The 26,243-nt window shown below is 46.9% G+C and overlaps 1 protein-coding gene across 1 annotated transcript in view; it reads right to left on the bottom strand.

Moving 5' to 3' along the window:
• LOC116946142 (myosin-1-like) overlaps window positions 1-26,243 on the bottom strand; it is a 38,175-nt gene extending 11,932 nt beyond the window's left edge. The window contains exons 1-32 of the mRNA XM_032961035.2: window positions 26,163-26,243; window positions 25,625-25,859; window positions 23,470-23,613; window positions 22,884-23,040; window positions 22,095-22,122; window positions 21,383-21,497; window positions 21,165-21,257; window positions 20,522-20,585; window positions 20,274-20,372; window positions 19,747-19,850; window positions 18,417-18,555; window positions 17,374-17,492; window positions 17,109-17,258; window positions 16,240-16,410; window positions 15,092-15,401; window positions 14,286-14,353; window positions 14,109-14,196; window positions 12,835-12,952; window positions 12,254-12,377; window positions 10,349-10,485; window positions 8,514-8,769; window positions 7,724-7,966; window positions 6,669-6,845; window positions 5,507-5,652; window positions 4,888-4,978; window positions 4,132-4,521; window positions 3,784-3,910; window positions 3,492-3,610; window positions 1,991-2,187; window positions 1,685-1,868; window positions 673-838; window positions 127-251 (exon numbers count right to left, since the gene is read on the bottom strand). Coding sequence (XP_032816926.2) covers window positions 127-251; window positions 673-838; window positions 1,685-1,868; window positions 1,991-2,187; window positions 3,492-3,610; window positions 3,784-3,910; window positions 4,132-4,521; window positions 4,888-4,978; window positions 5,507-5,652; window positions 6,669-6,845; window positions 7,724-7,966; window positions 8,514-8,769; window positions 10,349-10,485; window positions 12,254-12,377; window positions 12,835-12,952; window positions 14,109-14,196; window positions 14,286-14,353; window positions 15,092-15,401; window positions 16,240-16,410; window positions 17,109-17,258; window positions 17,374-17,492; window positions 18,417-18,555; window positions 19,747-19,850; window positions 20,274-20,372; window positions 20,522-20,585; window positions 21,165-21,257; window positions 21,383-21,497; window positions 22,095-22,122; window positions 22,884-23,040; window positions 23,470-23,613; window positions 25,625-25,819 — 4,644 coding nt within the window. The 5' untranslated portion in view covers window positions 25,820-25,859; window positions 26,163-26,243. The remainder of the gene's footprint in view (window positions 1-126; window positions 252-672; window positions 839-1,684; window positions 1,869-1,990; window positions 2,188-3,491; window positions 3,611-3,783; window positions 3,911-4,131; window positions 4,522-4,887; window positions 4,979-5,506; window positions 5,653-6,668; window positions 6,846-7,723; window positions 7,967-8,513; window positions 8,770-10,348; window positions 10,486-12,253; window positions 12,378-12,834; window positions 12,953-14,108; window positions 14,197-14,285; window positions 14,354-15,091; window positions 15,402-16,239; window positions 16,411-17,108; window positions 17,259-17,373; window positions 17,493-18,416; window positions 18,556-19,746; window positions 19,851-20,273; window positions 20,373-20,521; window positions 20,586-21,164; window positions 21,258-21,382; window positions 21,498-22,094; window positions 22,123-22,883; window positions 23,041-23,469; window positions 23,614-25,624; window positions 25,860-26,162) is intronic.

Here is a 26,243-nt window from a genome sequence, read left to right on the forward strand (position 1 = left end):
CGGGCACTGTTATTCATGAACGTGTTGACGTTTTTGTAATGCAATTGACAGTAGTTCTGCAGAAACTGCAGATGATGCGGTTGATAATGGAGGCCGCCGGCCACGCGCTCACACATCGGCGTTCACCTCTGCCTCTTCGAGAGAAGCCTGCAGGCCAGCCTGGTCTTGCTCGAGCTGCTTCCTGTACTTGTCCAGCTCGTGTACATTCTTACCACTCTCTCCGAGTTGTTCGGTCAAGTCCAAAATCTCTTCTGAAACTCAAAAAAAAAGTTAACATTTCATTCATCGATTCAAACGTACAAAGGGAAACGACTCTCCCTGGTGCGTCCTTCGGGGCGCAACCACGTGTTGTATGCATGTTCGACTTCTTTTGCACCGTATGTAGCCAAGCGCCCTGATCGGAGGTGCGGTATAATTTGGCGCGGTGTCTAAAATTTCCCTCTTAGCGCGGGAATCGTTCCTTGAAAAAACCCCCAGGACGTGCAGCGAAACGACGGACATCGTTGCCAAACGTCACGCTGTGCTTCCCCGAAAATCACACCGCAGGGCTGCGTAGCACAACCGCGAGAGCCGACGCGGTGGAAGAGCGAAATGGCATGAAAAATTTTGTTGACAGAATTATTTCAGTCGGCAATAGGACAATGATGCGCTCATAAGACAACGCGTCACTACCCTGGAGGTTCTTGTTCTCTCGCTTGACTGTCTCAAGTTGTTCCAGCGCCTCCTCGTACGCGTTCTTAATCTTAAACAGCTCCGTGCTGAGCGAGCGCGTTTCCTTCTGGGACCCCTCGAGCTCAGCCTGGCTTTCCTCGCACTTCTGTTTCCACTCGGACAGAACCTGAATGACAGTTACATGGCCATCATCCAAAGAAGCACAGCGGCACAACTTTATCCACTCGTGCACAATATGTGCCTCTGCGCCGTTTCGTTGTGACAGATTTTTTTTTATGGAATTAAATGTCTCATTTAATTCCCTTTGTAAGTCCACCGCCATGTGAAAGCCTCATCATTGCTGCGTCAGTCATGGGGCTTGGTTGACCATACTTCAAATACATATCGGTGATCAACCACATCAGGACTGTATGAAAAATAAGAATAGGTTTTACCCCTTTTTGGCAACAAAACAGGAGTTGTTAAGATGTTTAAACACCAAATAAATACCTTTTGCAAGGAATCAAGTCTGCATTAACCGCGCGTACTAGTGGTGAACATGCAAATAAAAATCATGCTCTGATAATTACATATGGCATTGTACAGCCTCACCAGTGTCAGACCAGAGAATGCCTAAAGGCGAACAGTACAAAGACAATGTACGTATCAGAGCATCTATAGCTCGGGTTGAGCAGCTATATCTGCGAGGACCTTTTTGTTCCAGTATCAGAGTATGAAAAATGAGAATAGGTTTTACCCTTTCTGGCACTCAAACAGGAGGTGTTAAGATGTTCAATGTGCACAACTCCTTGGCCACATCATCCAGGACCTGCCATCCATCTACACTGCTGGGTGGATGGACGCAGGGCGCTGCATAGGATTTAAGAAACTTGCACCGTTGCTTCAATTGCCACGCGCGTGAGAACGAACCGGCGGCCTCCGGGTCGCAAGTCCAGGGTGCTCGAACACCACGGCGGCATCTCACATCACAGCACAATGTCGTCGTTCGCATTGTGCTGTGATGTGTTCTTACTTTGTCAAAGGATTTCTGTTTCTTGTCGAGAGCTGTCGCGGCCGAGTGTGCTCGCTCCACGTCAGTCGTGAGGTCTTCGATCTCCGCTTGCAGACGCTGCTTGGTCTTCTCAAGAGAAGCACACTTCGCGTTGGCCATTTCAATGTGCTCTTCTGCCTCCTGGAGACGGACTGCAATCTTCTTCCTGCAAGGCAGCGACACCATTGAACGTGGACGGGTCCTTGAGCTCACACTGTGCCTCACCGCCCGCGTCCACGTGTCCGAGGGTGCCCGCGTTGCGTTGCAAAATCTCATCGCTGGTCTCACTTGGCTTCCTCCAGCTCCTCGGTCTTTTGGATGGCGTCTGTCTCGTACTTGGTCCTCCACTGGGCCACCTCGGCGTTGGCCTTGGACATGGCCCTCTGCAACTCGCCCTTGGCCTCCTGCTCCTCGTCGAACTGCTCGCGGAGGAGGTCGCAGTCGTGCCTCACCGACTGCACGGCGTGGGCCAGGGCGTTCTTGGCCTAAATATTTCGAGAAATTCGTTAATTTCGTCAATAACGGAGAGGGTTTTTTTGGGCTTTAATCGCGTTAATATAAATGTGTCGTGAAACCCCGCCACCACCCGACAGTCAGTTAGTGAAGATTGTCACGTAAACAAAACGTGCCAATGAGTTATGAGTTCAGCACACCGGTTGTGTGTTGGAGAGTAAACTCACACAAATTTACAATTCGAATATTTAGTCGATAATTACAACCAGCCTCATCAGGCGACAGCCAGAATTGTGGAGAGTTCCTCCCGTTTCATCATCATCATCATCAGCCATGATCAATCTACCGCCGTATCTCACAGACCGGCTGCGATGCACAAATAAATTTCGTTCCCGGATATGTTCCGATTTCAGCACTCCGTATCCATGACGAACGGAGAGCCTCTTGGGCACGTTCGTCGATTTCGTTCCCGTGGAACGTCCCACCGTGCGGAGTGAAACACCGCGCATCACGGCAAACAGCACAAAGGTAGCACCCGAAAACATATCGGTAGAACATTACGCATTCGTGTTGTGTTAAATAGTGAATGCACAACACGTTTACAGGTTACTCTCTCATTTACACGACGTAAAGCATCACTTCCCATATTCAATTACTTGTTACAAATGAGTACTGGAAATAATGCACACATTTGTGGTGGTGGTGGTGGTGGAGGGGGGGGGAGGGGGTGCCACTCCTGCCCTCTAATGTTCCCATAGCCATAATTACAATCAAGAGGTTATATAATTTGACTGGCTGAAATATATATTTTGTCTTCCTTCAGGCTCACACAAACAAACACTCGCAGGGGACAACGTGCGTACCGTGCGTGCTAAATACAGCACCAGTGCCTGTTGAGTCTAATAATAGGAAGTCATTCCCAAAGCGAGATATTCTCCAAGGGACAGCTGCAGCATAAGACATTCTTTAAGCTTTCGGCTGCTTGGCACCGCAACTTTTTTTGTTCTGCTACAAAGAATGCACGGGACCGACGGCCAGCTCCACGCACATTTCCGGGACTGCATGCAACTGACCACGGGATGCAAATTAGACGCGCGTGGGATAAATCATGGGCGAAGGTGGCAGCTGTCAATCGATCAGACGGGGGACCGAGTGGGAAATGAGTCGGCGCGCGTGTGTGTATACAAATGAAATGAAAAAGGCATGCGAATGCGGAGGAGCGGGGGGTAATGGTCACGGGGAGAGACTCACTCGTGTGATGTTCATGAGGAGTAAAGCGATGATTGGCAATGACGATGGCCGTTATCCGAGTCGGCATCTCGGGTTTCGTTGGTACCTTGACTTCATCCTCGTGTTGTCTCTTCAAGTCCTCAATTTGTTGGCTGTTGCACTGTTTTACTCTGGAGAGCTGCCCATTCAGAGTCTCCTTTTCTTCCAGCTTACGAGATAATTCGGCTGTTGGCGGTCAACGTGTCGTGTAAAAAAACAGAGTCGAGAGCATTTTAAATGTGAAATGTGAATGTTATGTTATATACAATGTTGGGAAGTTGAACTGTACCACGTGATTTCTTTTCAGTATTTTAACATGAACATTTTAATGCATTCATTATGATAGAATACATATTTACCAACTTCTGTCTGCATTCTGGCTTTTTGAGTGGTAAGTTCATTCACGGAATGGAGCTTTTCCTCGTTAATTGACTTCAAATCAGAAATCTGATCTTCCAAGGACCTGGATAACCTCTCAAAATTAATCTGCAGGAAAAATGAAAAGAAAAAGAGCTTATGAAAGTACGAATAAAACACGATGGGCACGCCAGAAACAGCTCAGGCAAGGTAGCAAAGGTGTTACAGGCACAGTTGCCTAAACTGGTCAGGATAAGCAGGATCTACGGTTGGAATTTTCTGCCTCAGTACCGCCCAGAAACAATATTCATCGATGCTATACAGGGAGCGAATGCTTTCACGGGTTTCACCTTGGACTTTGTGATCTGCTCCACGTTGCTGCTGAGGTCGTCGACTTCCATCTTGAACTCGCTCTTCTCCTTCTCCAGCTTCTGCTTCACCCGCTGCAGGTTGTCAATCTGCTCCCCGAGCTCGGCCACGGAGTCGGCCTGCTTCTTCCTCAAGGCGGCGGCCGTGGCTTCGTGCTGCAGGGTGGCCTCCTCCAGGTCCCTCCTGAGCTTCTGGAACTCGGCCTCCCTCTTCTTGTTCATCTCGATCTGAGCCGAGGTGGCTCCGCCGGCCTCCTCCAGCCTCTCGCTGATCTCTTCGAGCTCCCGAGAGAGGTCGGACCTCTGCTTCTCCACCTTGGCGCGAGCGGCACGCTCGGCCTCGATCTCCTCCTCCAGCTCCTCGATGCGCGCCTGAAATTCAACGGGGGGATTCCATGGGGTGGAAGTTTACGTTGCTCTCCGACGTTCGTTCAGGTCGCACCACGCGTTGTCCGACGTGCAACTGAAGCAACGTGGAGCGAAACGTCGGTGCATCACGCCGATCATAGACATGGCAAGTTCCCCCCAAAATTTTAGACGGGGATGGTGGGGTGTGTGAGCCATAAGTTGTGCCCCTACAATCATCTCGTTGCGTGACCCCAATTGATTCTTGACGCCGGTCTCCATGGCCTGCGTCAGTGTGCGTTATCTAAGGATTAAACACGAGTCATCGTACTTTTTCCCCCAGGACACCCCTCAATTGAGCTTCAGTACGTCTTATCGGCGCCCTCCTTTTACCTGCAGCTCCTTGATTTTCTTTTGTAGCTGAGCTGAGAGAGCCATTTCATCTTGCATTTTTGAGTTGGTCTGTCCGATTTCCACGTCTTTCCTTCATAAACATAATCCAAAAATGATTACACGTTGTAATGCGCAGTATACCATGCATATAAACGCACGTTTCAAAAGCAGAATTTTCAAACTGGGCATGTCGTGTGCGATTCACGCTTCTGCAACAGGGCTCCTTCTCCCGTGTAAGCTGAAGACAAAGAATTGCACACACAGCACTGACCTTACAATAAGCAAAGCATCATTGGAAACAACGGCATGGGCGGTCTGGCAGATTTAACCTGCATCCACTCATTTGAAATTACAACCCTACATTATTGTGCATATACATGCCCAATTTCCCCACGTGAAAATGCAGATCCCACTGTTGGGTACAGCCTCTTCATATGCGGTTGCGTTTAGGTACCAGGAAAGTTCACATTGCAAAACGGTCGTGAATGGTAATGGGCGGTGCTGTGGGCGGTGTGCGAATGGCACACACAGACAATATCGCGGCGGTGCACCGAGAGGGTTCCGAACGGTCAGTCGCGCGTGGTGGCGCATCGCGAGGTGAATTCGGTGCTCGGCTTACTTTTTCATCTTTTCTTCCAGCTGCTGCTTGTCGTTTTCTAGATCTGTCACAGCCTCCTGGGACATTTTTAAGTCGCCGTCCACTTTCCGCTTCGCTCTTTCGACATCCATGCGAGTTTTCTTTTCCTGTTCCAAAGAACCTTCAAGCTGCGCAGAAATGAATGTCGGGCGTAATGAATGATTGTACACATTAGCATTTTGCCCTGGAATGGTTTAAATAAATACTGCATATACAGGGTGTTTAAAAAAAATGTTAACACTAACATGGGACTATCGTTTTTTTTTTGTGGAAAAAGAATGGATGATGCATTGTAACGTGATAACAAATGCATGTTAAGAGCTTTAAAAAAAAATCACTTGTTCGCCATCATTGTCAACACGTGCCTCATGCCTGGAATCTTCTCCAGGTGGGGTCCAGAGCCTGGAGGCACATTTCCTGCGGTGTTGTTGCAATTTCTCAGAAGTGTTAAAACTATTTTGAAGCACCCTGTATTATTCCTTGAAACTCAAACCGCTCATGAGCTTCAACCAGTAATCTCCCTGCCCTTGCTTCCTGAGTTCATTGTCAGAAGAAATTCAAAGCAGTTTGAGCGAAACGTGATCGTGCGTTGATGTTGAATTCAGCCGTGAAAAGTCTGAAGCCACCATTGAGGAGCTTTCATTGGTCAGAATTTGGTCAATACATTGGCAACGTATGAATAGTAATACTGATAATCCATAAAAGCGATTTTTGATGTTAAATCGCGTAAATATAAACGCGTGGTTAAACCCGCCAATCAACAAGGTTTGTCACGTAAGCAAATCGTGCCAATTTGTTTTGAGTTCAGCACACCGGTGTGTTGGAGAGTAAACCCACAACATTCACCATTCGAGAACAAAAACTAATAATACCTGACAATCTTGTCAGGTGGTTGGAGGGTTCGTGACAAAAATTGTGTCAAACAAATTCTACAACACCCAGCTCATTTGCGGGATCGTCACGATCCATGGTCGTGATCAATTAATTGGGCAAGTTTATTCAATGCTCCCCCCTCCCTTCCCGCCTCGCACCTCTGTAAACGGGTTGACCACAGTTGGGTCGATCGGCCGGTCACACGCGATCGGGGCAAAGTGGTGCGTGAGCAAACGATTCGCGGGGCTGCGCGATCGCACGGGAGACGTACCTCGTCCACTTGCTGCTCAAGCTTGGCCTTGGTTTTCGCCAGGGAGTTTGATTTGTCCTCCTCCGCCTGGAGGTCGTCCAGCGTCTGCTGGTGAGCCTCCTGCAGGGCCTTCTTCTCCTTCGTCAGCTTGGCGATGTTCTCTTCCAGCACGGCCATCTCCTCGGTCAGGGTTTTCACCTGCACGAAAATGAAACGTGTAGGGTTTTTTTGCTAGTTTTTGTTGGTTTATTTTTAGTTTTTTTGTTTATTTTGTTTTGTTTATTTCTTGTCTTTTTTGCTTTATTTGGTGTATTTTTTTGTTTATTTTTTTTGGTTGTTTATTTTTTGTTTATTTTTTGTTTGTTTATTTTTTGTTTGTTTTTTTATTTGTTTTTTTGTATTTGCTGCAAGGCACCGCTCATAGGCAGAGTTTTGACTCCTATATTTGGGGGCGGCGGGGGGAAGAGGGCAGGGGTTCACTTTGTCCCTCACATTAGGAATCGCGGGTGCATATAATAAATTTATTTTGAATCTTAATTGTAAACTACTGAAAATAAATTAATAAAGGTGTCCAGTTTGGAGGGGGGGGGGGTTGCCCCCCAGTTCTCCCCACCCAAAACTCTGCCCGTGGGCACGCTACACGCATATTTGATGAATATCTCAAGATGCGTTTGTGTTACTTTTTGCTTGTGTACCATTGCAGAATCAGAATCACAATCTGTAGTTATACTGGAGGAATCTAATGCGCCGTGAAGCTGCATTGCAAACGAGAGCGTCGCCAAATACTTTGACACCGCATATATGTTAAGCGACCGTACGGCGGTGAACAGGTTTGGTTCAAGGATGTCTGAGGTTTATTCCTCTCCCAGGTGCCCGTAGCCACCTTACAACACGGCTCGTCACAACGCGCCCCAACGAGCCCACGGCGCGACTCCGAGAGCACACCCGGGGGAATCGGGTGCCGTGCGCCCGAATGAATTGTTGCGGACCGCGGCGATTCATTCGAGCGCCACACGCACACGCGCGTGAGCGAGTGAGCGAGCGAGCTAGCGAGCGAGAGCTTGAATTGAACCCACCTTGTTTTCAGTGGCGTGCTTCTCCCTTTCGACCTTGGCGAGGGTTAACTCGAGGTCATCGATGTCCTTCTTGAGCTCGGAACATTCGTCCTCAAACGCTCGCTTCTTGGTCGTCAGCTCGGCGTTCAGTTCCTCTTCCTCGTCGGCCCTCTCTTGCACCTCCTTGAGTTTGGCTTCCAAGTGGATTTTCGACTTGATCAGCTCGTTGCATCGCTCCTCCGCATCACCCATCGTTCCTTCAACCTAGAGCACAAGGTAATGCCGACCTTGTTGTTGTTGTTATCTATTAGAAGTTACGTACATCTTGTTTTAAAGTCATCGATCTTTCAAGAGTTACATTAAATAGAAATTAGGACGTTCTTTTAAATCACTCGAATGCTCTAAATATGGTGATTTTGAAAGCGCATTTTTTCCTACGTATATTTTAATCTTATTTTAAGAAAATGTAAGGGGACTGATACGTTGACACGCGGACACACGGTATTTAGTATATGTTTCCATGTATTCTCAGTGCATTTTGATTTCTTCTCGCAGTCCTCTGTGGAACCGGATCGATATGTTCAGTTCACACGCAGGGCTGAGATCGATGGTGGCAGCAGCATCGGACCATGAGGGTTAGTGACGGCATGATACGGGGGAGGCCTTCATACAGCAGAGGTTAGACAATTGGCGAATGAGAATGGTGCTGTGACAAATGCTGTGGCGGTAGCAGCGTTAGGGTGCCTGATGAATAGAAAGGAGACGCTCGTTTTCAGGTTGATGCTCGCCAAAGACAACGATTTAACCTTACGCTCTCAACTTGCATGAGGAGGTCGTGTTTCTCCTGCACAACGGAGATCATCTTCTCCTCCAGCTCCTTACGCCGGGCCTCTGACTTCTCAAGGGCCTCCTTGGTCTTGATGAACTCCTCCTTCATGTTCGCCATTTCCTTCTCGGATTCGGCGGACTTGAGCAGAGGCTTAATCTTGAAGTACAGGTTCATCCAGGGCCAGTTCTTCACACCCATGAAGATCCTGATGTTGTACTGGATAACAATTATTGAATCCCTATACACACACACGCGCGCGCGCACATGCAAAACAAACATCCCATTTAGTGCCCTGCCCTTACACACACAGACACACACAAAGATCCCAATATAGCCATATTGATTGCTAAGATTAAGTACTGTTAGCAAGTACCTATTAAAGCAAGCACAGGACACTTAGCTGTCAACCCATACGGTTTACCCGTATTCTTGTACAGGGAAATTGAGTTTTCAGGTCCATACGGCGTACAGCCATTTCAATACGGGCAAAACAATGTTGTCTATTTGTTTGTGTTTCTCCCTTGTGATGGGACTTTGTAGGATGAACGTTGCGATGTATAAGGGGCATGGGTGACCAATAGGGTCTGAATTGGTCTGTAATAAGGTAGGGCACTGACAAGGGGTTGACAGCTGTGAGGACATGTGGGTGCTATTGCCAGCACTCTGCCCAGACCAGCTGACTTTGTCTTCCTAGTACTGTACTGATGTTTGCACAGAGGAATACATACTAATTTCAGGCTGAGTTTACCTAGTAGTAGTCCAGGACAGGCTGAGTAAGATACCACATGTAAATCATGACATCCACGGCCATGATTTGAACCCATGTCACCGTATTCATCATTGTGGCCACCACTCCCCACCCACTCGTACACGCATGCACATCCCAAACAATTCAGTTAAAACTAAACTATAGCACATTTAACTTGCGCTATCTCACCCACCAATCAACAATGCGTCGCAACATTGGTCGCGAAAACCCGCGACTAAAAACAGATACTGAAAAATAAAGCATATGTTAGTTGACGTTAATTCAAACGTGATTCCTTGCAAAAGGTGACTATTTGGTGTTTGAACATCTTAACATTCCTGTTTTATTGCCAGAAAGGGTAAAACCTAATCTTATTTTATTCATGTAAAATAACCTTTGGCTGTTGCCAGCATGAGAGAGAATGCATTAGAATTCAGCGCACAAAAACTAATTTAGACTAAATTAAGCGCGTGAACATCTCTGATGGACGAAGTTGTCGCGTTCTACTCGCGTGGACACACACAAAAACAAAGATCCCCCGTATAGCCTTAACAGACTGTAGGGGCAATTGCTGTTAGCGAGCACCTATGAAGGCCGGAACGGCACACGAGGGGGTGGGTGGCCAGCACCACGCCCGACCGCCTTTGTCTCCCTAGTGGCGATGTTTACACACCGCACCAGGTACTCATTTGAGGCTGAGTCGACCTAGGGGAGGCCCGGGACCGGTTCAGATAATCGTCACTGGTGTTGGCCGTGAGCGGGAATCGAACCCGGGTCGCCAGGTTTATAGCGCAGCGCGCTAACCGCTACACTACCGCTCCCCACAACACACACACACATGCGCCCACACGCACACACACGCACACACACGGGCACACACGCACACACGCGCACACACGCGCCCACACGCACACACGCGCACACACACGCACACACGCGCGCCCACACGCACACATGCGCCCACACGCACACACACACACGCTCACATGCACACACACGCACACACACGCACACACACGCTCACATGCACACACACGCACACACACGCACACACACGCCGTCGCTCAACCTTGTTTCCATCAGCTGCTTCATCTTCTTTCGCATGAGGTAGCCGCGCATGACGGCCTGCGTGCGCGTGAGCAGCAGGGAGAGTCGGTCGTCCCGCATCTCCTCCAGGGTTCCCAGCAGGCCGGCTCGGAAGACGATCTGGAGCCGTGAAACGAGTCGAGCGGACTTACAGGGGGCGAATTAACGCAGGCGGCGGATTTCAAATTGCAATCCAGAGCGCGGCTGAGCGCGGGATCTGGTGACACTTTGGGCAATGACACTTCTTGAGAACAGAGGGACGAGGAGCCGTGCTGTATTTACACAGCTGGTTAAGGTTCTGAGATCACTGGAAGGTACACTTCAGCTGTACTGAATACTTTCAAGGATTCCTCATTTCGTGTCCCAAAGAGTCCAGCCACTCGGTGGACTAAAGCCTGACTCCTCCTCCCAACCTCCCGCACGATCTCTCTCCCTTCTCTCCATGATCTCTCTCCCTTTTCTCCATGATCTTTCTCTTTTTTTACGATCAGAGGAAACAAGATGCTCGGTGTAGTTGGCACTTTGCTCCGCTCATCATTTCGTTTTTTTATGCTTTACTTTATGTAAACCCCCCCTCCCCCCCCCCCCCTTTTAAATGAAAGACCCAACAAAATATTTTTTTCTTCTTTTTTTCTGCTCTCCTTACCCCCTTCCCTCTCTCTCTACCCCCCTATCTGCCCCCCTCTCTCTCTCTCTGCCCCCTCTCTTTCGACTCCATTTTGCTTTCTCTCGCTCAATCTCTCGCTCTCTCTTTTTTATATAACTACGACAAGTGCTGCATCTGCACGCAGCCCTTCCCACACTCAAACGGCCTCCGACGGGTAGCTTACATCTGCATGCAGAGCTCTCCGTCATCTGCCACCGAGCACACGGCCTCCTCCAGCGCCCACTGCTCCTTGAAGGCCGGCACGGCGTGGGTCAGCCGCGCACGGCGGAACCCCGGCCACACCCTGGCTCCGACCAGAGCACGGAAGATGCCCAGGCTGCTGGCTGGACGTTGCCCCTCCAGGGCCACCTTCCTCGCTCTGTTTATGGCGAGCTTGGCGTAGCCGACTACCATGTTGACCAGCCCCTGAAGATGTTGGGGTCCGTCGCCCTTCTCTCCATGATCTCTCTCCCTTCTCTCCATGATCCCTCTCCCTTCTCTATATGATCCCTCCCCCTTCTCTCTATGATCCTTCTCCCTTCTCTCTATGATCCCTCCCCCTTCTCTCTATGATCCCTCCCCCTTCTCTCTATGATCCCTCCCCCTTCTCTCTATGATCCCTCTCCCTTCTCTCTATGATCCCTCTCCCTTCTCTCTATGATCCCTCCCCCTTCTCTCCATGATCCCTCCCCCTTCTCTCTATGATCTCTCTCCATTCTCTCTATGATCCCTCTCCCTTCTCTCTATGATCCCTCCCCCTTCTCTCTATGATCCCTCCCCCTTCAGTCTATGATCCCTCCCCCTTCTCTCTATGATCCCTCCCCCTTCTCTCTATGATCCCTCCCCCTTCTCTCTATGATCCCTCTCCCTTCTCTCTATGATCCCTCTCCCTTCTCTCTATGATCTCTCTCCCTTCTCTCCATGATCTCTCTCCCTTCTCTCTATGATCTCTCTCCCTTCTCTCTATGATCCCTCCCCCTTCTCTCCATGATCCCTCTCCCTTCTCTCTATGATCTCTCCCCCTTCTCTCTATGATCCCTCTCCCCTCCCCCCTGCACGTCCGATCAGCACGGTTGGCTACGTACGGAGCGAAAGAAGTTCAACGTACGTACATACAAAATAACCCCGGAAACAAGATGACTCTTCCATGCTGCCCAGATGCCTTTGAAGAGGAGGGAGTATGCAGCGTGTATTGGATCTACGTACATGATTTAAAATGTATTTGTGCATTTTGGAAATTACCTTTGTGTGCCCGAACTTGTACTGGAGTTTGTCAAGTTGCAGAGAATCCATGAGTTTCTCGCATCCAGTCTTGTTGTCAATGAACTGCCCATCTGGCATGGCACTTGGATTAAGGATGCGATACCTGCACATGAACAATGGCAGAATTTCTATTATGTATGTGGTCAGAGAATGTTCATCACATCGGTTGACTTGGCATTTTGATGATCGTTAGAGATAATTTGATTTGACTGATTTTATATTTATTTGTTTATGCGGGTAAGAAACATTCAGCCTTAATCTGTTTTTAAAGAATGGTAGTTAGATATCTATAAAAAAAAACTAACTCAGAGTAAAAACTGAACAATTGACTGTCATAATTAATGATGGATGTGTTGGCATTTATGCAGAATTGAACATCAAAAGTAATTGCGGTAGTTTGAAGCAAAGTCAACCCTCCTCCACGTGGCCCTATGGCGCACGTTTAACTTGCACTATCTCACCCATCAATCAAATACGCGTCGCAATAGTGGTCGCGAAAGCCCGCGACTTAAATTCACGCTGCGCTCAAGACACGCGCGCCCACGTCTGTCTGCGCTCACCGCTGCTTGAAGTCACCGTAGAGAATCCTGTTGGGGAAGCCCTTCCTGCAGATCCTGATGCCCTCCAGCACGCCGTTACAACGCAGCTGGTGCATCACGAGGTTGTTGTCCATGACCCCTAGAGCGAGTGAGGGGCATCGATGAGCAATGGTGTTTACATTTCAGAAGCCCTTCAATTGTAGGACTAATGAAATGATGAGGGGGGGGTCCCAATTGGCATTTGAGATGTTTCGAGGGCAACGATTAATCAGTCCAAAAACCTCACGTGACTGGAGTCCCTAAGAGAGGGAACGCTAAGCCCACACGACCTGCTGTGACCACACGTGTCAGAAACATGGCCATTAATAGACAAAATAAAATTGAGCTTAAACTGAAAAAGCACAAAAATAAACACACTTGGGATTGCAATGCGAGGTCGAAAAATGAACACTTGGGTTAGGGAACGTTACACAGATTATAAGATCACTCAGACTGTTAACAAAGTGGGTATGGGCAGAACCCGTCGCTCGAAGGGATGATGACAGACGGTCAATGGAGTGGCAGCCAAGTGTGGGAACCTCATCTGAGAGGACTTCCACCGAGAGAGGGCATGGAAGCGAAGCGATCGGCTGTGCCAGGCGGATCGCTGCGTCGCAGAGATGGCCACAGCTTGGGGGAGGTCTTCATGCAGCAGAGGATTGACCAAGGCTGATAACGACGATGACGATCATCATCATCGTCATCATCGCCATCTGCTTAAATCTAAAATGAAACAATCTTTAAAATCCATAATTTAGGTTTTTTTTGGGGTTAGATCATGTAAATATATAAATGTGTCGTTAAACCGGCCACCACCCGACACAGCCAACTTGTAAAGGTTGTCACGTAAACAAAACGTGGCCAATTCGTCACTAGTACAGCACTACACCGGTGTGTTGGAGTGCCAAGCCACAACATTTACAATCTGAGTACGACGTTTTGCCAGTAATTACAACTAGCTTCATCAGGCGACAGCCAGATTCGTGGATAAATCCTCCTGTTTTGTTCTTAATTGAATTGGCATTTGAGATGACATTTTCTGTTTACGTGACAAACCTTACCAATTGTCTGTGTCGGGTGGTGGCGGGTTTAACGACACATTTATATTTACACGATCTAACCCGAAAACCTCGACTATGGATAATACCACGTGTTAAACTAAACTTAAAACTAATCTCACGTGTTAAACTAATCTTTTAAAACGCGCGAGTGCGGTGCTCTCGGTGCGAACGTTCACGAGCGACACACGGACGCACCTGGGGTCTTTGTCTCATTGGGAATGAGGCAGCGGACGAAATGAGGATGGGTTGTCTTCAAATTTGTCATCAATTTGTTCAGATTTTCCTACAGGAAAGAAACGCGTTCGTTGCGAGTATAACACCCCCCTTTCCGCGCAAATATTAAAAACAGCCACGTCAAGTGCACCAACGTACCCTGTGCAAAGCAGACACAGTTTGAAACGAGGATCCCTTTTTCTTTGCCTTCTTTGCACCTCCGGCATCTGTCAATACATGACAACTGAGAGGTTATGGCTGGACGTGCATTCAGATTAAATCAGTGACTGTCGGGTGGAGCGCTGGCACCGTGCTGACTGCACTGTGCTCGGTGAGTTTGAGTGCCAAGCGTGGCTAATTATCCAGTCGCCTTTACCCAGCAACGGCTTGACACATGCCTATAATATAATAAGCGATTATTATCTGAACAGGTTTTGCTTGAGAATGTAAATTAATTTAATTTTTTCTCACTTGGATGGTCAAAGGGCTGTGCATGGTTTAATTTATGATTATTTTAAAATAAAGCTATATCGAATGCTTTATCTTACGTAACATAATAGATGTATATAAAGATGAAGACAAAGGTCCCCCCTATAGCCTTAACAGACTGTAGGGGCAAGTGCTGTTAGTGAGCACCTATGAAGGCCGGCACGCCACACGAGGGGGTGGGTGGCCACCACCACGCCCGACCGCCTTTGTCTCCCTAGTGGCGACATCTACATACCGCACCAGGTACTCATTTGAGGCTGAGTGGACCTAGGTCAGGCCCAGGACCGGTTACAGATATTCGTCACCGATGCTGGCCGTAAGCGGGAATCTAACTCATGTCGCCGGGTTCGTAGAGTGTACTGACCGTTACACTACCGCTCCCCACAATAGATCTATACACACACACACACACGCGGCATGTAATATAAATAAAACTAATGAATATTCGGTATAGTATTAGAATCGTCGCTGCCTACCGGCATCGGCGCTTGCAAAGTTGGCAAAGAGAGCGCCGAGCACTTTGAGGCTGGCCTTCTGGTAGATTTGCACCACAGAGTCGTTCAGTGGATCCTTGTTCTTCTCCAGCCAGCCAGAGATGTTGTAGTCCACGTTGCCGGCGTAGTGACCGAGGGTGAAGTGAGCCTCGTGTTTCCCCTTCGACGGCTTGGGCTTCTGGAAGAAGCTGGATTTGCCGAGGTGCTGGTCGTACAGCTTCTCCTTGAAGGTGCTGTCGTTCGACTTGGGGAACATGCACTGCTCCTCGAGGATGGACATTATGCCCATGGGCTGAAACAATACGATGAGCATTTTAAGTGCACGTCACACGTTGCTGCGTTTCACGCAGTGGGCATGGAAATTGACAGGCTCAACAGTGGAGACCATGGGTCTGCAATGGCTAATGCAATGCAGAGTAGACGGTAAAGGCGCAGCCCCTGCAATTGCTTTCTCGCATCAATGCCGACGGAAGGGCCTCCACTCGACGGAGCTCTCGTGGGCTCCTCTAGATGACATTTTGACCTATTCCTCCACACCTCCTGAAACTGTTAACAAAGTGGGTATGGGCAGGACACGTCGCTCGAAGGGATGGAGTGGCAGCCAAGTGTGGGAATCTCATCTGAGAGGACATCCACCGCGGGAGGGCATGGAAGTGAAGAGATCGGCCGATGCCAGGTGGATCGCTGTGTCGCAGGATGACGAGAGATGGACACAGCTTGGGGGAGGTCTTCATGCAACAGAGAATTGACCAAGGCTGATCACGATGATGATGATGATGATTATCATAATCATGATTATCATAATCATCATCGTCTGCTTAAATAAAAAAACTCAACAATCCGTAAAATCCACAAGAGGTTTTCGGGTTTGATCGCGTAAATATAAATGTGTCATTAAACCCGCCACCACCCAACACAGCCAATTAGTGAGGTTTGTCACGTAAACAGAACATGCCTGATAAGGATGATAACGACGATGGCGATCGTCATCGTCGTTTGACCTGCTGATCGACGGGCTGCGGCGTACACTGCAGAATGGACACAATGCCCAAGACCGCCGCAGTAGATACATCCGGGGCAAGTCGCTCGCGCTCCGAGTTGCGGTGGGCGGCGTTGTGTGCGAACGAAACCTTCTCGATGAGGTCGATGCAGGCCTGCAGGTCCATGCCGAAGTCGATGAAGACCCAGTCGATGCCCTCCTTCTTGTACTCTTCCTGCTCTTGCACGAACATGTGGTGGTTGAAGAACTGCTGCAGCCTTTCGTTTGTGAAATTGATGCAAAGTTGCTCGAAGGTATTATACTGAAAATGCATAAAAAAAAACTATTGAGAATGTACTTATGTAAAGCGCATGAATATTTTTTAAAAAATCAGTAATTATCGAGTATCTCTTGCAAAAATACATAATTTAAAATACTCACGCCTGTTTACCATAGCTGATACATAAGAATCATAGCTGGATAACATCGTACCACGGTGGCGAGATGTTAACTACCTAGCCTTGTATACAGGAGGTCGTGGGTTGGATCCCGACCCTGACGCCTGTTGTATATTTGGAGTTTGCATGTTTTCACCGTGGTCACGTGGATTTTTCTCCGGGTCCTCAAGTCGTTCCCCTCCACATTTAGAATAAACGTGCGTTTAGAGCATGCGGCTGCTATAAATGTCCACGTTATAAGTCACTTTGTTGAGCCATCATTTGGGGCCGAGTCGCTTCTGAAAATTATCTACATAGCTCAATGAGCCTTAACTGGTTAAAATAAATACAGATATATAAATAAACAGAATTTCACGTATATACAGAAATGTTTCATCTCAGAATCTCTGTTGATCCTGGAGAAATCCTCTGAGCAATGAAGCTCTTTTTTCACATGTGATAAACGGAAGAGCTTCCTGGAAAAAATAGTGTCTTGGAATGCAGTATGGATTTAACAAATAAGTGTTAACTACTATTATTATGATGCTAATGACCGAAAGACAACAATGACACCGGTACTTACATCAAATATTTCAAAGCCAGCAATGTCCAGCACGCCAATGAAATGTTGCCTCGCCTTCTTTGTGTCCAGCGACTGGTTAATGCGAATGACCATCCACAGGAAGAGTTTCTCGAAAATAGTTTTTGCCAGAGCACCAATGTTATTGTAAACCTGCGAGAGAGATTTAAGTCGGCATAATTAATCAAAAAACGGTTCAAACGCCACTTCAAACATCAACCAAAACGTGCCTGTTGTAAGTGCCTGCAACGTTGCTTTAATTTCCCACCTGTTGGACTGTCTGGCCTTTGGTGACAACCTCGTTTCCCACTTTGACCCTTGGGTAGCAGAGGGCTTTGAGGAGGTCAGCAGAATTGATTCCCATCAAATAGCAAGCCTTGTCCGCGTCTGTCGGTGGAATAAAACACACGTACACGTCGCTTACTCCCTTTTATGTGGCGGGGGGGGGGGGCGGTGGGGTTGAATTTTTCTCAAACACTGTAATTTTAATTATTATGGCCATAAGAAGCGTGGAGAGATACTTGCTTGGAATCACACTGAGAGCCAGTTAAGAGAACACACAAGGATAAGAGAACATACGCGGGTTAATAACATCATCCAAATTGTTCAGAAAAAGTCAGTGGGCTTGAGAAAGACACATCGCTACAAGGAAAGATGGACAGCCAAGCAGTAGAACACATCCGCGAAGGCCATCAGTGAACAGATGGAGCAATGGCATCAGCTCGCTCGTGGGTTGTTTCGTGGATTGTTGCTTTGTAGATTCACGGCGGCTTCATCCAGCAGTGGGTTGGCCATGGTCGATAACGATGAAGTTAACATCCTCAGTGATGGCCCTAATTCTACTGGGGAAAACCACAGCTCTCAAATGTTGATCTGGTGAAATGCTCAGGTTTTAATGAGTCAATGTTGAAGATGGTAACGTTTAACCCCATGCAGAAATCAGTCGGGCATGGACAATGAATGCCACCGAGATCTGTGTGTCTTATACAGTGTGTCTATGCACTTCTAAATCTAGATTGAAGACTCAGAAAAATTGTCAAAAATGTTAAATGTAAAACTGTTTAATGTTAAATGTAAAAATCTTTAAATCGAAAAATAAAACCGTTTAAGCAACCAAGTGGTAGCCACTTTGTATTGTATTTGTGGTAAGAGAAGTGCTGCAGTATGACTATTCTTTGTATGTTTTAAACTCATTTGTTTTGTGCTCAGTTTGTTGTCCTTCCCCTCCCGCACCTCCGATTAGCACGGTTGGCCACGTACGGTGCGAAAGAAGTTCAGCTTCCACACGCAAACACGCGCACAAGCACGTACCCTCCACACCGTCGGGCTCCGCCTGCTCCTCCCGCTGTTTCTGCTTGAACTTCATGTTGCCGTAGTGCATGATGGAGCCGGTCAGCTTGTAGATGCTCAATTTCTCATCGTTGGTGAAGCCCAGGATGTCGATGGCGCTCTGTCCGTACAATGGCACGCAGGTGGATTGACGCGGGGTAGCAAACCCAGCCGTGACAACAGCGGCGCTCTGCACGCGCGGCGTTTGATGGGCCCAAGCGACGGGGCTCCTGTGGCGGTACGCCACAGATGTCCCCCGCCAGCTCGGCGATTTACGGATGGACGGATACTGTTTGTGAAGGAGTAGGAAGGTGCGAATGCACCTTTGGAAGATAACGGTTGTACCATACGCGGATGGGTTGCCGGACCAAAAAAAATTGAGCGCAAACTGCTTTGAACGTGGAAAAATAATAGGTTTATTGCCAGAAAGGCTAAAACCTATTCTTATTTTGTCATGCTTTGATACTGGCAAGAAGGTTTCATTGTGCGTGGAAAGCTAATTACCCGTGCTTTGGAATAAAGTGAATGTACGCGAGATGAAGGGCGCATGATTGTATGCGAACAAGTCGGAACAAATTTTGATTTAAAGCTTTCGTGACTGCAGGGATTTATATTCTTGGTTCGTTCGGAAAAGTCACGTAGAATGGAAACAATAAAATAATAAAATATAAACCAATAAAATTATCACGACGTTTCGACTGCAACACAAGCAATCATCATCAGGTGTGAAAACCACAGCAAGAAAAATAAACTTTTCCGTGGTTTTCACACCTGATGATGATTGCTTGTGTTGCAGTCGAAACGTCGTGAGAATTTTATTGTTTTATATTTTATTATGTTATTGTTACCCTTCTACTGTACGTGACTTTACCGCAAGAACCAAGAATATAAGTCAGAACAAGTCAGATGTCTGAATGTCCATGGGAAATAACTGCAAACCCATACGGTTTAACCCGTATTCTTGTACAGTGTGCAGGTCCACGCGGTGTACAGCCGTTTCAATACGGGCAAAAATGTTGCCGATTTATTTGCGTTTCTCCCTTGTGATGGGACTTTGTAGGATGAACGTTGAGAGTGCACGGGGTGACCAATGAGTTAATTGGTCTGGAGTAATAAGGTAGGCACTGATAAGGGGTTGACAGGTGTGATGGGAAGGAACCGGTATTTCCACCGCACACAAACACTGCACTGGGTGTGGATGGTCAATTGGTCAAGGTGGATATGTGACAGTCAGATATGTAACAGTCAGATATGTGAACAGCCTGCACGTTAAGTAATGAAGACACGTTTGCTGATTCTTGTTTCTGCTTACATCAGTTGCCATGAGCTCTTCTTTGTCATCAATAGATGCCACGGTGATTTCACCCTGACTAATGAATACATAGTCATAGGGGTTTGTAGTGATTAACAGCATGTCTATAAAACAAACAAACACACGATAGGCATTAAACTACAGATACACTAGGAATAATAACAATTTGGAGCTTCCGAAGCATCCAAATACTGTTACACTTGCATTCAAAGTCACTTGATGATTGCGCAAAAACATTCAATTAATTAAATGTAATAAATTAAATTGATGGTAGAAGTGGACAGAAGGGAGGTGGAAAGTTTATCTGTACACGGGGGGGTGGGGGGTGCATTCAGTGGGGAGAGGAAGACAAACACAACATTTGGACATTCAACAACAACAAGACTGAGCCAGTTTCCAGATGGACAGAAATGTCGGCAACAGGGGAGAGCCATGAGAACCTAAACACCTTCATCTGTCAAATGAACGTGAGAAGCAACATCCGGCCCCGTGACATTTCGACTGGCCCATTTAAAAAAAAAACCCACCGATGAGCTCCGGCTTCTGCTGAGAGATTATTTGAAAGAAGATGTGGTAGTTCCTTTCGGTGGGAAGCTGGAAGGTGACACGGGATTTCTCCAGCAGATCTGCAAGGACACATTGCTCGTTTGGCAGATTAAATCGTTAAACGCCAACGACGCCGCCACTCACACGCAACAACAACAAAAAACTCCACGCGGCGGTGTTGTGACTCGACCAAATCAACGTCGTGACAAAAGCAAACGCTTGTGCTCACAGGTTTCTATGTCGCAAGAAGCCAGCTTTCCGGAGGCTCCAAAGTGGATTCGGATGAATTTTCCCTGGATAAAAAAACAACCGTGATTCATTATAATAATGAACAAATATACATTGGGAGATTCGTCACGGGCAGGCAATTCACCAACACGAAACAGCAACTGGCGTGGGGAGTTGGGGGGGGGGGTGACAGAGTAGCTGGGCACTGCGGAATGCTTAATCCATAAAACTTGAGTTCTATTCCCGGCCACGATCAACATCAGTGGCAGGGGACGTCTTGACCCCCACGCTCATCCACCCCCTCCCCGCCCCCCTTGCCCAACAACCCTCTCACCAACCGGGACCCGACCAATGTGGTGAGGTATGAACCCGCACCTTGTCGGTTGTGGGGGGAGGCCTTCATCCGGCAGCAGCGGATTGACTGACAGAGGGCTCGACATTACAGCAGAAGTCATTATGCAGCAACCACCCGGGAAATATTACAACTAAGTTTCCGTCTGGAACGCTCTCCTTCCGATATTAGGAAGCCACTGGAGCAATGCACTTTAAAATCGTCGAGATTGAAAACCCGTTTCTCCGATTAGCACGGTTGGCTACGTACGCTGCAAAAGAGGTGCAACATGCCTACACGCAAGCATACTCACAAAACGCGAGGAGTTGTCGTTCCTGACGGTCTTGGCATTGCCGAACGCTTCCATGAGAGGGTTGGCCTGGACAATTTGATCCTCTAGGGTGCCCTGCAGCATTGAAAACAAACACCGCACAACCCTCTGCAGTTAGACATGCGACGTGCCGACAAATGCCGTGGCGCCGGACGTATCGAGGCGCTCGGCGCGCGACGGTGACTGCGGGTCAGGCGTGCCTTCATCTGAGACTGCGAGGCCTCCTTCTTGGTGGCGTCGCCCAGCGCCGCGATTGTTGCGAAGTACTGGATGACTCTCTTCGTGTTGACGGTCTTCCCCGCACCGGATTCTCCGCTGAGGACGTCAGAGGCACGGTGGGAATGTCGAATAATTATCAAGGCGTCGCGATGGGCAATGTGGCACGTGCGGTGCCATCCAACACGGTATAAGCACATTCAATACAAATATATCGCATTGGTAGCGGTTAAACATTCACAGTACATATTCTAAATTTTTACTTTTGTGACACAACACAGTGAGGTTCGTCTAAGGCTCCCTTCAGTGGAGGCCCTTTCTGTTAGCAGTGGCGTGAGCAAGCCGATGCAGCCCTGCGTCTTTGCCAAACCTTTAACCGATCAAAACACAGGAGGCACAACAATACCGTCACCAGTGGCGTCCACGTGGATGGCATGGGCCCTGGTGCCAAAGTAATCAAATCAGGGTCCCCTACATCGAATGTCCTCCTCTCCTTGTGGCCCAGTGCCTGGGGTCCCTTACTCTGGGCTGTGTGCGTCTCGGCGCGGTTGCCATTCCCGCAACACCACTCCCCCCCCCCCCCCCGAACTCACTTTCTCACACTTTGATTCAATACGTTGCGAGAAGCATTTTTTTACTTCTTCACACGGATGATACAATTGTTGCACACCACAGAAGCGCGCGACGTTTACTCACGTGATCAGAACCGACTGGTTTTCTCTGTCTGTCGACGGGGATATGAAAAAAGCGTTGGTTAAAGCGTCACAAGAAAAACGCAAAAATTATGCGGCGTTATCGGACAGACACCGGATGTGCCAAAACAAATGTTTGCAATGCGCAGCTAAAGTCCATGCAAGTCTTCACGTGTTTGTAAAAAAAATATTAACCCTTCAAATATTTTCTACTCATTAAATTGTCACATATTCACTCCAGTAATTATATATTTCTGCATGAATTTCAATAATCCAGTACCAGCACGTAACTGACAATAAAGAATGCTCTGCAATGTTACGGCAACTGTTTAAATTAAATAAAGCATGTAAATAAGTAGACGAAATGCCTCCTTTCATCGCCCCAATTGTCGACTTTATTATTTTGTTGCTGTTTCCACAACATGCTAATTGCTATTTGTGTTAAGTATGACATGGTTGAACGTTGAACTGGGACCTATATCTAACACAGAGGGTCCTTGCCTATCTATAAACATCCGGCAGTTCACCAGCATTGGTTTCAACCAAGCCTGCTGACGAGACACTGAATGCTGAAACCGATCGAGAGTTTGCATGTGTTGAACAAATGTCACTTAGATGATACACTCCCAGAAGGCCGTGTGGCTGACGTTACGTCTAAACGATAATGCTCATGTTGTTTATGTGGAGGGACAGATTCGGCAAACAGGCGGGAAGTCTGCTTGCTTTGTTGTTCGTATTCTCCAAAAGTGATATATGTCGTGCTGTGCATAAATGAAAATCGTGTACAACGCACCTGTCAGCATGGACTGATAGGCGTTGTCAGAGATGGAATAAATATGAGGGGGTGCCTCCTGACGCTTCTTCCCTCTGTATCCAGCCACGACCTCCTTATTGTACACCGGCAGCCATTTGTATGGGTTCACAGTGACGCAGAAGAGCCCAGAGTAGGTCTGGGGATTGCAACGTTTCGTGGTCAGAGAGTGACAGTTCAGAGTCTATCAATGTCACGTTGAGTGCAGAGAGCAATCACAAAACCTCGCTCATTCCAAACGACTATGGAGGCTAATTGTAGTGAGTAATGTTTTCCAATTAAAACGCTTCAGACGAGACCACGACGTTCTGACACGTATCACGTTGACATCTTAATAATGTATCCACGGTGCTGAGCCACGGTTAATATACTTAGCTGGAATTATGTAACTTTGTTTAGGTTAAAGTATCTCATTCGTGCATTAAGCCATTCCAATTGTTTAGATATTTGTTTTCCTTTTGCCACTTTAATAATTGTCATTCATTTACCAATGCTTAAGTTAGAACTTTTACAAACGCTGATGTTACAACCGTGCCAACAATATGCACGCGTTGGTCGTAGAACGTACGTAGATCATCCAGGCAGCGTATCTTTCCTTGAGGTTGTAGAGAACAGCCGCTTCATTCAGAAACGTCAGCATCGCCATGTCCTCGATTTTATCGAACTTGGGAGGGTTCATTTGGTGTACATCCTCTGCTTTCACTGTGACGGTCTTTGGGCAGAGTTTGACAGGCCATGCGATAACAACACAAATGAGAGCAATAGAACACTCGAAACATCTGCAATGCATCAACACCAAACGTTATGCACACGTTTAACATTAATAAGCAATTATGAGCTTTATTTTTTTTCATGAAATATAGCACACAAAGAAAAAAAACGTTATCATATGCATATAGACGATTGCGAATAACATTTATACAAAGGGCTAGAACGATTACATTTGGCGCAATAATAGTCAGATCTATGTTCACAAATTTATTGTTATTTGGGTCTCCCTTACGTGACAGCCCAGAGCTTGACTGGTGTCACTCATAGGGACGCATCAGCCAAAATCCATACATAGCTTCACGTCTCATGCAAAATACTTTAACATATATGATCCCCATAATCAGTAAACAAAGTCAATTGCCTTGCACGGAGTTCCTGTATAATGTGAAAGCTGATGGAAAAGCAGGGCACACCCCACTACCAGTTACCAGACACAATGATGATCAAAACAGATAGATTTTTTTTCTACTTGTCAACTACAGTACCTTTAACAATCAATATTAAACATTTCTCTCCGATGTTTTTTTTTCACGTTGTACCACGTGTTGTTCTGCACGATGTCCGACGTTTCACTCAGCATGCTGGGAGCTTCTTGAGGAACTGAATTTTCCCAGCACGCAAAGTGTAACATCGAACATTCATCAAATGCGTAATTGATTATAAAAAGACAGAAACATGTCTTATTTATTTTGTTTTAATAGTGCAGGCTGGAAACTGCGTTTCAAATTATGCATACAAATCTATAAACTAGACATACAAATATATAAACTAGGCATAGAAAAAACGTCGTACTCAGATTATAAATGTTGTGGCTTGGCTCTCCAACACACCGGTGTGCTGTACTAGTGACGAATTGGCCACGTTCTGTTTACGTGACAACCCTTACTAGTTGGCTGTGTCGGGTGGTGGCGGGTTTAACGACACATCTAACACAAAATAATCCTATATTATGGATAAAAAATATATAAAAGCACACATGCAATATGCATATACAACAAACCATCAGCATTTCCTGAAGGACATTGTGGTCCGCTTGTTTGAGATTGCCATCAATTTCCTCAAATGTATTTTGATCATTTCAGACAAGTGTACCACAATGCATTTCTTCAGGAAACGTTGACGCTTTTTGGCATGCACACGATGGCTGTGTGCTTTTTACACAATTTTATTTGCGTGTGTGTCTTGTTTGCAACAGCACAAAGGCACACACTGAAGAAACTACAACGGCTCAACCACGAGAAAACCCTGTAAAGTGTCATATGTCATATTACACACACATCAGGTGTGTCCAACAGAGACCCATCCCTGTCAATCCCTCATTAGTGCCCTACTTATTACAGACCAATTCAGACCGTATTGGTCACCCCGTGCCCTTATAAATCTCGATGTTCACCCAACACTATAGTGTAGTGTATAGTAGTGTATTGTGTAGTGTATAGTAGTGTATAGTGTAGTGTATAGTAGTGTATAGTGTAGTGTATAGTAGTGTATAGTAATGTCGTGTATAGTGTAGTGTATAGTAGTGCATAGTGTAGTATATAGTAATGTATAGTGTAGTGTATAGTAGTGTATAGTGTAGTGTATAGTGTAGTGTATAGTAGTGTATAGTGTAGTGTATAGTAGTGTATAGTGTAGTGTATAGTAGTGTACAGTGTAGTGTATAGTAGTGTATAACAAACCTGTCAAGCCCTTATTAGTGCCTACTTTATTATAGACCAATTCAGACCTTATTGGTCACCCCGTGCCCATTATAAATCTCAACGTTCATCCTACAAAGTCCCATCACAAGGGAGAAACACAAACAAATACACACAAAAATGTTTTTTTTTTGCCCGTCTTCAAACGGCTGTACGCCGTATGGACCTGTAAACTCAATTTCTCCGTACACGAAAACGGGGTGGACCGTGTGGGTTGACACGGTGTGGAGAACTGGACACACACATGGTATGTACCCGGCCATCTTCAGTCTCAACGGTGACTTTGCCACCGTCACTGCTCTTGACCGTGGCCTTGACGTACATGTCCTTGACGTCGGCCACGTACATTTCCTTCTTGGTGTCAAAGGTACGGTGCTGAGCTTCCAGCCGTTCCTTGTCAGACTTCCTCAGAAATGGAGCGGCTTCCCCAAACTCGTGCAGGTCACCCATGTTTGGCTGGCGATCCCTCACAGTTTGCAAACAACTCTGTCTGAACGTTTACGGCAAACAGAAAACAACAACAACAACAATAATGTTGTTTCAGACTCAAACGCATTTTGGTGTAGCTTAAAAAAAATTGTATCTAAAGACATATATAGAGAACGCATTTTTATCATCATCAAAACAAACACTTTCTCGATGCATACAATATCATAATATTGGCATTGCATGCAGTTAACTTACAATTCCAAATATTGACTTTTACAAAGATGGTTATGCGTATGACTACAATTTATTCATTGATTCGAAAACATTTTTCTAGGAAAGAAAATGAATGAAGCCAGATACGTACACTGCACTGGCTGGAGTTCTGGCTGGAGTTCACCACGGCGTTTACCCACAAATGTATCGGTCTACTTTTATAATGGTAATT

The sequence above is a fragment of the Petromyzon marinus genome, chromosome 26 (assembly GCF_048934315.1).
Source record: "Petromyzon marinus isolate PM22_M1 ecotype Great Lakes invasive population chromosome 26, UKy_Petmar_22M1.pri1.0, whole genome shotgun sequence".
NCBI lineage: Eukaryota > Metazoa > Chordata > Hyperoartia > Petromyzontiformes > Petromyzontidae > Petromyzon > Petromyzon marinus.